Source organism: Coloeus monedula (assembly GCF_965178545.1).
Source record: "Coloeus monedula genome assembly, chromosome: 40".
In the NCBI taxonomy this organism is placed as follows: domain Eukaryota; kingdom Metazoa; phylum Chordata; class Aves; order Passeriformes; family Corvidae; genus Coloeus; species Coloeus monedula.
The window spans coordinates 221091-234559 of record NC_138820.1 but is presented as its reverse complement, the minus strand read 5'-3'; the positions used below and the strand labels follow the sequence as shown (position 1 = coordinate 234559).

General features: G+C 67.2%; 1 protein-coding gene across 1 annotated transcript; it reads right to left on the bottom strand.

The window, feature by feature from the left end:
- Positions 1-3066: 3066 nt before the first annotated feature.
- On the bottom strand, positions 3067-10721 carry LOC309584523 (uncharacterized protein). Its single transcript, XM_082300567.1, has 4 exons — positions 10590-10721; positions 8686-8982; positions 5055-6953; positions 3067-4475 (listed from the first exon to the last, which is right to left on the bottom strand). The coding sequence occupies exons 2-4, from the start codon at positions 8960-8962 to the stop codon at positions 3700-3702; spliced, it is 2952 nt and encodes a 983-aa protein (XP_082156693.1). The 5' UTR covers positions 8963-8982; positions 10590-10721; the 3' UTR covers positions 3067-3699.
- Between the last annotated feature and the right edge of the window lie 2748 nt (positions 10722-13469).

Below are 13469 nucleotides of genomic sequence, written 5' to 3'. Positions count from 1 at the left end.
GGAGGGACCCGAGGGGGTTCGGAGATGTCCGAAGGGGCTCGGAGGTGTCCGAAGGGGCTCGGAGGGACCCGAGGGGGTTCGGAGGTGTCCGAAGGGGCTCGGAGGGACCCGAGGGGGTTCGGAGGTGTCCGAAGGGGCTCGGAGGGGCCCGAGGGGGCTCGGAGGTGTCCGAAGGGGCTCGGAGGCGTCCGAAGGGGTTCGGAGGGACCCGAGGGGGTTCGGAGATGTCCGAAGGGGCTCGGAGGTGTCCGAAGGGGCTCGGAGGGGTCTGAGGGGGCTCGGAGGTGTCCGAAGGGGCTCGGAGGGACCCGAGGGGGTTCGGAGGTATCCGAAGGGGCTCGGAGGTGTCCGAAGGGGTTCGGAGGGGTCTGAGGGGGCTCGGAGGTGTCCGAAGGGGCTCGGAGGGGTCTGAGGTGGCTCGGAGGTGTCTGAGGTGGCTCGGAGGTGTCCGAAGGGGCTCGGAGGGGTCTGAGGGGGCTCGGAGGTGTCCGAAGGGGCTCGGAAGGGCCCGGGACCCTCCCCAAAGGTCACCGGAGGGGCCCGAGGGGGCTCGGAGGGGCCCGAGGGGGCTCGGAGGTGTCCGAAGGGGCTCGGAGGGGTCTGAGGTGGCTCGGAGGTGTCTGAGGTGGCTCGGAGGTGTCCGAAGGGGCTCGGAAGGGCCCGGGACCCTCCCCAAAGGTCACCGGAGGGGCCCGAGGGGGCTCGGAGGGGCCCGAGGGGGCTCGGAGGTGTCCGAAGGGGCTCGGAGGCGTCCGAAGGGGTTCGGAGGGACCCGAGGGGGTTCGGAGATGTCCGAAGGGGCTCGGAGGTGTCCGAAGGGGCTCGGAGGGACCCGAGGGGGTTCGGAGGTGTCCGAAGGGGCTCGGAGGTGTCCGAAGGGGCTCGGAGGGGTCTGAGGGGGCTCGGAGGGGTCCGAAGGGGCTCGGAGGGACCCGAGGGGGCTCGGAGGTGTCCGAAGGGGCTCGGAGGGGTCTGAGGTGGCTCGGAGGTGTCCGAAGGGGCTCGGAGGAGTCTGAGGGGGCTCGGAGGTGTCCGAAGGGGCTCGGAGGGGCCCGAGGGGGCTCAGAAGGGCCCGAAGGGGCTCGGAGGGACCCGAGGGGGTTCGGAGCGGCCCGAAGGGGTTCGGAGGAATCCGAGGGGGCTCAAAGGGGCTCGGAGGAGCCCGAGGGGGCTCGGAGGGGCCCGAAATGGGAGCCCAAAAACGGGGCCCGAGTGGGCTCGGAGGGGTTCGGAGGGGTTCGGAGGGGTCCGGGACCCCCCCCCAAAGGTCACCGGAGGGCTCCGAGCTCTTCAGGACCCCCCAAAACCGGAGCGGGGCTGGGGGGAGGGGTCCCTAAAAGGGGCATTTTGGGGCATTTTGGGTCAATTTGGGGCACTTTGGGACATTTTGGGATATTTTGGGGCATTTTTAGACATTTGGGGGCATTTTGGGATATTTTGGAGCATTTGGGGCCATTTTGGGGCATTTTTGGACATTTTGGGGCACTTTGGGACATTTTGGGGCATTTTGGACATTTTGGGGCATTTGGGGGCCATTTTGGGATATTTGGGGCTATTTTGGGTCCATTTTGGGGCCATTTTGGGGCATTTTGGGAGATTTTGGGGTGCCCCACCCCCTGTCCCAGTGACGGTCCCAGGGACCGCCCCCCCCGCCCCCATCCCCCGCTCCGGAGGGCCCCTCTCGGGGAGAATTTTGAGGAGAAAACTCCGGATTGAGGCAATTTTCCTTCCTGGTCTCGAAAAAAAGCCACGAACGCCGGAAAATGGTGGGAAAAATCCATTTATTAGCAGAAAAAAACAGCCAAAAAGCTCCAAAACTGCCCCGAAACCGGCCTCAAACACCCAAAAAGCCCCAAAACCGCCCCAAAACCGGCCTCAAACCCCGTAAAAGCCCCCAAATCAGCCCAAAACACCTCAAAAAAGCCCCGAAGCAGCCCAAAACTGGCCTCAAACTCTCAAAAAGCCCCCAAATCACCCCAAAACCAGCCCAAAAGCCCCCAAAACTGGCCTCAAATCCCCCAAAACTGCCCCAAAAGCCCCTAAATGCCCCAAAGCAGCCCAAAACCGACCTCGAACCCTCCAAAACCGGCCTCAAACTCTCAAAAAGCCCCAAAACCAGCCCAAAGCACCCAAACAGCCCCAAAACCACCCCAAATTCGGCCCAAAACCAGCCCAAAACACCCAAAAAGCCCCAAAACCACCCCAAAACAACCAAAAAGCCCCCAAACCAGCCCAAAACTGGCCTCAAGCCCCCCAAAACCGCCCCAAAATCAGCCCAAAAACAGCCTCAAACCCCCAAAAAGCCCCAAAAGCCCCAAAATTCAGAACTGCCCCAAAAAGTCCCCAAAGTGCCCCAAAAGCCCCAAAATTCAGAACTGCCCCAAAAAGTCCCCGAAGTGCCCCAAAACGGCGCCCGGGGTTTCGGCCACTGGGGCGAGGGGACAAAGGGGACGAACGGGGTCAGGCCTTGCCCCAGTGCGATCCTTGATCCCAGTCACCCGCTCCCAGTATCCCCAGTACTCCCAGTGTCCCCAGTGTCCCCAGTACTCCCAGTATCCTCAGTACTCCCAGTATCCCCAGTATCCTCAGTACTCCCAGTATCCCCAGTGTCCCCAGTGTCCCCAGTACTCCCAGTATCCTCAGTACTCCCAGTATCCCCAGTGTCCCCAGCACTCCCAGTGTCCCCAGTGCTCCCAGTGTTCCCAGTACTCCCAGTTGCCGGCATGACCCCAGCCCACACCCGGTAGCGGTGGTTGAGCCGGGGGTGCCCGTGCAGGGCACAGCGAGTGTCCAGTGCCCATCACTGACCCCAGTGCCCACCACTGACCCCAGTGCCCATCACTGACCCCGGTGCCCATCACTGACCCCAGCGCCCATCACTGACCCCAGTGCCCACCACTGACCCCAGTGCCCATCACTGACCCCAGTGCCCATTCCCAGTGTCCCCAGTGCCCATCACTGACCCCAGTGCCCACCACTGACCCCCGCGTCCATCACTGACCCCGGTGCCCATCACTGACCCCAGTGCCCATCACTGACCCCAGTGCCCATTCCCAGTGTCCCCAGTGCCCATCACTGACCCCAGCGCCCATCACTGACCCCAGTGCCCACCACTGACCCCAGTGCCCATCACTGACCCCAGCGCCCATCACTGACCCCGGTGCCCATCACTGACCCCGGTGCCCATCACTGACCCCAGCGCCCACCACTGACCCCAGTGCCCACCACTGACCCCAGCGCCCACCACTGACCCCAGCGCCCATCACTGACCCCAGTGCCCACCACTGACCCCAGTGCCCACCACTGACCCCGGTGCCCATCACTGACCCCAGCACCCATCACTGACCCCAGTGCCCACCACTGACCCCAGTGCCCACCACTGACCCCGGTGCCCATCACTGACCCCAGCGCCCACCACTGACCCCAGTGCCCACCACTGACCCCAGCACCCATCACTGACCCCAGCGCCCACCACTGACCCCAGTGCCCACCACTGACCCCAGCACCCATCACTGACCCCAGTGCCCACCACTGACCCCAGTGCCCATCACTGACCCCAGCACCCATCACTGACCCCGGCGCCCATCACTGACCCCGGTGCCCATCACTGACCCCAGCACCCATCACTGACCCCAGCGCCCATCACTGACCCCAGTGCCCATTCCCAGTGTCCCCAGTGGTCAATCCCAGTGCCCCCAGTCACCGATCCCCATCGTTCCCAGTACTCCCAGTTGCCGGCATGACCCCAGCCCACACGCGGTAGCGGTGGTTGAGCCGGGGGTGCCCGTGCAGGCCGTAGCGCGTGCCCAGCGCGCCCTGGGGGCAGCCGTGGCCGTAGAAGACCCTGCGGACGCGGGCGTGCAGCAGCGCCATGGCGCAGAGCACGCACGGCTCCCGCGTCACGAACACGTCGCAGCCCGACAGCAGGTACCCCTCGCCCGCCGCCGGGGCACCGCTGGCACCGGGAGCGGCACCGGGAGCGGCACCGGGAGCGGCACCGGGAGCGGCGTCGGGGCCCTCGGCCGCGCCCGGGATCACGTAACCCGTGAGGTCCAGCGGGACGGCGCCGATGGCGTCGAGGTCCAGGGGGACGGCAACAGGAGGGGCACCGGGGTCATCGGCCACCCCTGGGGTGACACTGCCAGGGTCCATGGTGACGTCATTGGTGTCACCGCGGGTGGCATCGGGGTCATGGGTCACTCCCGGGGTGACCCCGCCAGAGTCCATAGGAATGGCACCGACGGCGTAAAGGTCCATGGTGACGTCATCGGTGTCACCGGGGGTGGCATCGGGGTCATCGGCCACGCCCGGGGTGACCCCGCCAGGTGACCCAGTGACATCACTGGGGGCGGTGACGTCATCACCGCCAACGCTGACGTCACCAGGCCCAACCTTGGCCACCTTGGCTCCAACGCCGCCATCCCCTCCCCCACCCCCGCCAGCCCCGGGGTGTCCCCTGCGCCGCACCCGGTGCCCTGTGACGTCACCGGGGTGTCCCCCTGCCCTCCCTGTGACGTCACCGGGGTGTCCCCCTGCCCTGTGCCCCGTGACGTCACTGGGCTGTCCCCCTGCCCTGTGCCCTGTGACGTCACCGGGGTGTCCCCCTGCCCTCCCTGTGACGTCACTGGGCTGTCCCCCTGCCCTGTGCCCTGTGACGTCACTGGGGTGTCCCCCTGCCCTCCCCGTGACGTCACCGGGGTGTCCTCCGGCCGGGCACTGCCCACCCCGTGCCCTGTCCATGCCCTGACCGCTGCCCGCGGCCGGACCCTGCCCCGTCCATGCCCTGTCCGTGCCCTCACCGCTGTCCCCGGCCGGACCCTGCCCACCCCGTGCCCTGTCCATGCCCTGACCGCTGTCCCCGGCCGGACCCTGCCCCATCCATGCCCTGTCCATGCCCTGACCGCTGTCCCCGGCCGGACCCTGCCCACCCCGTGCCCTGTCCATGCCCTGACCGCTGCCCCCGGCCGGACCCTGCCCCGTCCATGCCCTGTCCGTGCCCTCACCGCTGCCCCCGGCCGGACCCTGCCCACCCCGTGCCCTGTCCATGCCCTCACCGCTGCCCCCGGCCGGACCCTGCCTCGTCCATGCCCTGTCCATGCCCTGACCGCTGTCCCCGGCCGGACCCTGCCCACCCCGTGCCCGCGCGGCGCGGGCGATGCAGTCCATGGCGGCGTGGCGCAGCGGGTGCCAGCCGTGCCCGTGCTCGGCCCCTCGCCGGTCGCAGCCCACGGCCAGCACGCGCCCGCTGCGAGGGTCCAGCGCGGCCGCCCCGGCCGCCCGGCCCGCGCCCGCCGCCGCCGCCACGGCCATGGCCGCCCGCGCCACCGCCAGCTCCCGCGGTGCCAGCGCCGGTGCCCGCGCCCGCACCGGCCCCCGGCCCGCCCACGGCCACAGCCCCCGCGCCCGCGCCGCCGCCGCCTCCGCGCCCGCCGCGGGCAAACGGCCCGGCAGCCGCACCCGGAACGGGCGGCCCAGGCCCCGCGGGGACACCCCCGCGCCCAGCAGCGCCCGCAGCTCGGCACTGGGAGCACTGGGAGCACTGGGAGAGCCGGGCGCGGCCGGGCCCTCGGCGGGACTGCGGGGACTGGGAACGCTGGTGGAGGCATCGGTGGCATCGGTGAGAGAGGAGTGCTCGGCGGGATTGGGTACGCTGGTGGTACTGGGGACACTGGTGGAACTGGTGGCACTGGTGGCGCTGGGAACACTGGTGAGAGCGGAGTCCTCGGCGGAACTGGGCGCACTGGTGGAACTGGGCGCACTGGTGGTACTGGGAACACTGGTGAGAGCGGAGTCCTCGGCGGGATTGGGTACGCTGGTGGTACTGGGGACACTGGTGGCACTGGGAACACTGGTGAGAGCGGAGTCCTTGGCGGAACTGGGCATACTGGTGGAACTGGGGGCACTGGTGGAACTGGTGGCGCTGGTGGCGCTGGGAACACTGGTGAGAGCGGAGTCCTCGGCGGGATTGGGTACGCTGGTGGTACTGGGAACACTGGTGGAACTGGGGACACTGGTGAGAGCGGAGTCCTCGGCGAAACTGGGCGCACTGGTGGAACTGGGAACACTGGTGGAACTGGGGACACTGGTGAGAGCGGAGTCCTCAGCGAAACTGGGGGCACTGGTGGAACTGGGAACACTGGTGGAACTGGGGACACTGGTGAGAGCGGAGTCCTCAGCGGAACTGGGCGCACTGGTGGTACTGGGAACACTGGTGGTACTGGGGACACTGGTGAGAGCGGAGTCCTCGGCGGAACTGGGCGCACTGGTGGAACTGGGGGCACTGGTGGAACTGGGGGCACTGGTGGAGCCAGGGACGACGGAGGCATCGGTGAGAGCGGTGTCCCTGGTGGAACTGGGTGTACTGGTGGCACTGGTGGAACTGGGAACACTGGTGAGAGCGGAGTCCTCTGCGGAACTGGGTGTACTGGTGGAACTGGGAACACTGGTGAGAGTGGAGTCCCTGATCATATTGGTCCTACTGGTGGCACTGGGAACACTGGTGGAACTCAGGACACCGGTGGAACTGCTGAGAGCGGAGTCCCTGGTGGAACTGGTCATACTGGTGGCACTGGTGGAGCTGGGGACACTGGTGGCACTGGTGAGAGTGGAGTCCCTGCTCGCACTGGTCATACTGGTGCCACTGGTGTTACTGGTGGAACCAGGGACACAGGTGACAGTGCAGTCCCCAGTGGAACTGGTCGTACTGGTGCCACTGGGGACGCTGGTGGCGCTGGTGAGCCCGGCAGTCCTGGTCATACTGGTCAAACTGGTCCCACTGGTGTCCCCAAAGTCCCCGGTCATGCCGGTGCCACTGGTGCCACTGGTGCCACTGGTGTTACTGGTGTTACTGGTGGCCCCGGTCACCCCGGGGGTGGCGGTGACGTAATCGGTGACGAAGGCGGTGACGTCATCGCTGACGTCATCGACGGTGATGTAATCGATGGGGGCGCCCCCTGCAGGAGCCCAGAGCCCAGTGAGCCCAGTGCTCCCAGTAAGGGCTCCCAGTAACCCCCAGTAACTCCCACTGACCTCCCAGTGCTCCCAGTAAGGGCTCCCAGTAACCCCCAGTGACCTCCCAGTGACCCCCAGTAACCCCCAGTGCTTCCAGTGACCCCAGTAAGGGCTCCCAGTAACCCCCAGTGACCCCCCAGTGACACCCACTGACCCCCAGTGCTCCCAGTAAGGGCTCCCAGTAACCCCCAGTGACCCCCAGTGCTCCCAGTAAGGGCTCCCAGTAACCCCCAGTGACCCCCCAGTGAGCCCAGTACTCCCAGTACCCCATCCCAGCACTCCCAGTGCCCTCCCAGTGCTCCCAGTACCCCATTCCAGTGCTCCCAGTGACCCAGTACCCCATCCCAGCACTCCCAGTGCCCTCCCAGTGCCCTCCCGGCGCTCCCAGTGCCCTCCCAGTGCCCTCCCGGCGCTCCCAGTGCCCTCCCAGTACCCCATCCCAGTGCTCCCACTACCCTATCCCAGCACTCCCAGTGCCCCCAGTACCCCATCCCAGCGCCCTCCCAGTGCCCTCCCAGCGCCCTCCCGGTTGCCCCAGTACCGTGGGGGGGGTCGAGGCACAGCAGCAGCGCCGCCCCCCCGGGCCCCTCCCAGTGCTCCCAGTACCCCATCCCAGCACTCCCAGTGCCCTCCCAGTACCCCATCCCAGTGCTCCCAGTGCCCTCCCAGTGCTCCCAGTGCCCTCCCAACGCTCCCAGTGCCCTCCCAACGCTCCCAGTGCCCTCCCAGTACCCCATCCCAGCGCTCCCAGTGCCCTCCCAGTGCTCCCAGTACCCCATCCCAGTGCTCCCAGTGCCCTCCCAGTGCTCCCAGTGCCCTCCCAACGCTCCCAGTGCCCTCCCAACGCTCCCAGTGCCCTCCCAGTACCCCATCCCAGTGCTCCCAGTGCCCTCCCAGTGCTCCCAGTACCCCATCCCCGTACCCCCAGTGCCCTCCCCGTGTTCCCAGTGCCCCCCAATGCCCTCCCAGTGCCCCCAGTGCCCTCCCAGCGCCCTCAGCACCCTCCCAGCACCCTCCCAGTGCTCCCAGTGCCCTCCCAGTGCTCCCAGTGCCCCCCAAGCACCCTCCCAGCACCCTCCCAGTGCTCCCAGTGCCCCCCAAGCACCCTCCCAGCACCCTCCCAGTGCTCCCAGTGCCCTCCCAGTGCTCCCAGTGCCCCCCAAGCACCCTCCCAGCACCCTCCCAGTGCTCCCAGTGCCCCCCAAGCACCCTCCCAGCACCCTCCCAGTGCTCCCAGTGCCCCCCAAGCACCCTCCCAGCACCCTCCCAGTGCTCCCAGTGCCCTCCCAGTGCTCCCAGCACCCTCCCACTGCTCCCAGTGCCCCCTCAGCACCCTCCCAGTGCTCCCAGTGCCCTCCCAGTGCTCCCAGCACCCTCCCAGTGCTCCCAGTGCCCCCCAAGCACCCTCCCAGCACCCTCCCAGTGCTCCCAGTGCCCTCCCAGTGCTCCCAGTGCCCCCCAAGCACCCTCCCAGCACCCTCCCAGTGCTCCCAGTGCCCCCCAAGCACCCTCCCAGCACCCTCCCAGTGCTCCCAGTGCCCTCCCAGTGCTCCCAGTGCCCTCCCAGCACCCTCCCAGTGCTCCCAGTGCCCCCCCAGCACCCTCCCAGCACCCTCCCAGTGCTCCCAGCGCCCCCCCAGCACCCTCCCAGCACCCTCCCAGTTGCCCCAGTACCGTGGGGGGGGTCGAGGCACAGCAGCAGCGCCGCCCCCCCGGGCCCGGCCCGGACCCGTTTGAGGTGGGGCAGGTGGGGGAGGGGCCGGGCCCCGCCCATCTCGCGCAGGAGCCGCGGGGTCTCCCGGGGCAGCAGCAGGGGCGCCGCCCACGCGCCCAGCACCGGCAGCCCCTCCCCCCGCCCCTCCCCCCACCAGGGCACGGCCCGCGGGGGGGGCTGGGGGGGGCCGGGCTGCCCCTCCCCCACCCGCTGCCCCTCCCCCTCCTCCGCTTCCATCGGGGGCTCCAGCGCCGGCCCTGGGGGGAGGGGAAAGGGGGGAGGGGTTGGGGGAGGTGAGACCCCTCCCCCTCCAATGTGGGAACCCCCCCCAGGAGACCCCCGGGATCCCCCAGGAGCCCCCCAAACATGGGGACCACAGGACCCCCCCCAGTGTGGGAACCCCCCCAGAGACCCCCCTCCCAAAAAGGGCCCCACCCCCACAGGGAACCCCCAGGACCCCCCCCCCCAAATGTGGGGAACCTCCCAGAGACCCCCCCAGAACCCCCCCAAAAAGGGCCCCACCCCCACAGGGAACCCCCCCGGGATTCCCCCCCCCAGTGTGGGAACCCCCCCAGGACCCCTCCCCCAAATGTGGGAACCCCCCCAAAGACCCCCTCCCAAAAAGGGCCCCACCCCCCCAGGACCCTCCCTCAGTCATTGGGACCCCCCAGAGACCCCCCCAGGACCCCCCCCTCAATACGGGAACCCCCCCAGGAGCCCCCCAGGACCCCCCAGGACCCCCCCAAACATGGGGACCCCAGGACCCCCCCCCCCCCAATGTGGGAACCCCCCCAGAGACCCCCCCAGAACCCCCCCAAAAAGGGCCCCACCCCCCCCAGGACCCCTCCCCAATATGGGAACCCCCCCCCCCCCGAGACCCCCTGGGACCCCCCCAAATGTGGGGAACCCCCCCAGGACCCCCCTCAGTCATTGGGACCCCCCAGAGACCCCCCCAGGACCCCCCCCCCAATACGGGAACCCCCCCAGGACCCCCCCAAAAGGGCCCCACCCCCCCCCAGGACCCCTCCCCAATATGGGACCCCCCCCCCAGAGACCCCCAAATGTGGGGAACCCCCCCAGGACCCCCCCCCAAAAAGGGCCCCACCCCCACAGGGACCCCCCCAGGACCCCACAGGGACCCCCAAAGGACCCTCCCAGTGCTCCCAGTGCCCCCAGTTTGTGCTCCCAGCGCCCTCCCAGTGCTCCCAGTGCCCCCAGTTTGCCCTCCCAGCGCCCCCAGTTTGTGCTCCCAGTGCCCTCCCAGTGCCCCCCCAGTGCCCTCCCAGTGCTCCCAGTTTGTGCTCCCAGCGCTCCCAGTACCCCCCCCAGTGCCCTCCCAGTGCTCCCAGTCTGTCACTCCCAGTTGCTCCCAGTACCCCCCCCAGTGCCCTCCCAGTGCCTCCCCAGTGCTCCCAGTCTGTCACTCCCAGTGCTCCCAGTACCGCCCAGTGCCCCCCCAGTGCTCCCAGTACCCCCCAGTGCTCCCAGTGCCCCCCCCCAGTGCTCCCAGTTCGTGACCCCCAGTGCTCCCAGTAATCTCCTCCAGTGCCCCCCCCAGGGCTCCCCGAGTGCCCTCCAGTGCTCCCAGTAACCCCCTCCAGTGCCTCCCAGTGCTCCCAGTAACCCCCTCCAGTGCCTCCCAGTGCTCCCAGTAACTCGCCCAGTGATCCCAGTACCCCCCTGGTGCCCTCCCAGTGCTCCCACTACTCCCCGGTGCCCTCCCAGTGCTCCCAGTACCCCTCCAGTACCTTCCCAGTGCCCTCCCAGTGCTCCCAGTTCGTGACTCCCAAGACTCCCAGTGCTCCCAGTGCCCCTCCAGTACCCCCCCGGTGCCCTCCCAGTGCTCCCAGTACCTTCCCAGTACCTTCCCAGTGCTCCCAGTTCGCGCCCCCCCCCACACGTCGCTCCCGCTCCGCCGCCGCCGCCGCGCTGGCCCCGCCCCCGCGCGCTGATTGGCTGCGGCCCGGAAGGGGCGGGGCCACGACCGGAACCACCGAGACGGGGCGGGGGCGGGGCTGCAGCGCCCCCTGGCGGGCGGGAGGAGCCACGGCAGCGGTTCCGACCAGTGCGGCCCAGTTGGGACCAGTCGGGACCAGTTCGGGCCGTTTTGAACCGGTTTGGACCAGTTCAGACCAGTTTGGAGCAGTTTGGACCAGTTGGGACCAGTTTGGAGCAGTTTGGACCAGTTCAGACCACTTTGGACCAGTTCAGACCAGTTCAGACCAGTATGGGGCAGTGCAGAACAGTTTCAACCAGCGTGGGCCAGTTTCAACCAGTTCAGCCCAGTTTCAACCAGTTCAGCCCAGTTTCAACCAGTTCAGACCAGTACAGACCAGCTCAGACCAGTTTGAATGAACATGTCCCAGTTTGGACCAGTTTGGACCAGCCCCGTGATCTGGGAAATGGGGTTGGGGGTTACTGGGGAGATACTGGGAGCTGTTACTGGGAGTGACAAACTGGGAGCACTGGGATGGGGCACTGGGATGTTACTGGGAGCACTGGGGGGTTACTGGGGGTTACTGGGAGCTGTTACTGGGAGCACTGGGAGCACAAATTGGGAGCACTGGGGGTTACTGGGGGGGGTTACTGGGAGCCGTTACTGGGAGCACTGGGAGCCGTTACTGGGAGCCGTTACTGGGAGCACTGGGGGGTCACTGGGGGTTACTGGGAGCACTGGGAGCCGTTACTGGGAGCACTGGGAGCCATTACTGGGAGCACTGGGATCTGTTACTGGGAGCCATTACTGGGAGCACTGGGAGCCGTTACTGGGAGCCGTTACTGGGAGCCGTTACTGGGAGCACTGGGAGCCGTTACTGGGAGCACTGGGAGCTGTTACTGGGAGCCGTTACTGGGAGCCGTTACTGGGAGCACTGGGATCTGTTACTGGGAGCCGTTACTGGGAGCTGTTACTGGGAGCACTGGGATCTGTTACTGGGAGCCGTTACTGGGAGCTGTTACTGGGAGCACTGGGATCTGTTACTGGGAGCCGTTACTGGGAGCACTGGGAGCTGTTACTGGGAGCCGTTACTGGGAGCACTGGGGGTTACTGGGAGCACTGGGGGGTCACTTGGGGTTACTGGGAGCACTGGGAGCTGTTACTGGGAGCACTGGGAGCCGTTACTGGGAGCACTGGGAGCTGTTACTGGGAGCACTGGGAGGTTACTGGGAGCACTGGGAGGTCACTGGGGGTTACTGGGAGCACTGGGAGCCGTTACTGGGAGCCGTTACTGGGAGCACTGGGAGCCGTTACTGGGGGTTACTGGGAGCACTGGGAGCTGTTACTGGGAGCACTGGGAGCCGTTACTGGGAACACTGGGAGCCGTTGCTGGGAGCCGTTACTGGGAGCACTGGGAGCTGTTACTGGGAGCACTGGGAGGTTACTGGGAGCACTGGGGGGTCACTGGGGGTTACTGGGAGCACTGGGAGCCGTTACTGGGAGCCGTTACTGGGAGCACTGGGAGCTGTTACTGGGAGCACTGGGAGCCGTTACTGGGAGCACTGGGAGCCGTTACTGGGGGTTACTGGGAGCCGTTACTGGGGGTTACTGGGAGCCGTTACTGGGAGCACTGGGAGCCGTTACTGGGAGCACTGGGGGGTCACTGGGGGTTACTGGGAGCACTGGGAGCCGTTACTGGGAGCCGTTACTGGGAGCACTGGGAGCCGTTACTGGGGGTTACTGGGAGCACTGGGAGCCGTTACTGGGAGCACTGGGGGGTCACTGGGGGTTACTGGGAGCACTGGGAGCCGTTACTGGGAGCACTGGGAGCCGTTACTGGGAGCCGTTACTGGGAGCACTGGGGGGTCACTGGGGGTTACTGGGAGCCGTTACTGGGAGCACTGGGAGCCGTTACTGGGAGCCGTTACTGGGAGCACTGGGAGCCGTTACTGGGGGTTACTGGGAGCACTGGGAGCCGTTACTGGGAGCCGTTACTGGGAGCACTGGGAGCCGTTACTGGGAGCCGTTACTGGGAGCACTGGGGGGTCACTGGGGGTTACTGGGAGCCGTTACTGGGAGCACTGGGAGGCGTTACTGGGAGCCGTTACTGGGAGCACTGGGAGCCGTTACTGGGGGTTACTGGGAGCACTGGGAGCCGTTACTGGGAGCACTGGGAGCCGTTACTGGGAGCCGTTACTGGGAGCACTGGGGGGTCACTGGGGGTTACTGGGAGCCGTTACTGGGAGCACTGGGAGGCGTTACTGGGGGTTACTGGGAGCACTGGGAGCCGTTACTGGGAGCCGTTACTGGGAGCACTGGGAGCCGTTACTGGGAGCCGTTACTGGGAGCCGTTACTGGGAGCACTGGGAGCCGTTACTGGGAGCCGTTACTGGGAGCCGTTACTGGGAGCACTGGGAGCCGTTACTGGGGGTTACTGGGAGCACTGGGAGCCGTTACTGGGAGCCGTTACTGGGAGCACTGGGAGCTGTTACTGGGGGTTACTGGGAGCACTGGGAGCCGTTACTGGGAGCACTGGGAGCTGTTACTGGGGGTTACTGGGAGCACTGGGAGCCGTTACTGGGAGCACTGGGAGCCGTTACTGGGAGCCGTTACTGGGAGCACTGGGGGGGTCACTGGGGGTTACTGGGAGCACTGGGAGCTGTTACTGGGAGCACTGGGAGCCGTTACTGGGAGCACTGGGAGCTGTTACTGGGAGCACTGGGAGGTTACTGGGAGCACTGGGGGGGTCACTGGGGGTTACTGGGAGCACTGGGAGCCGTTACTGGGAGCACTGGGAGCACTGGGAGC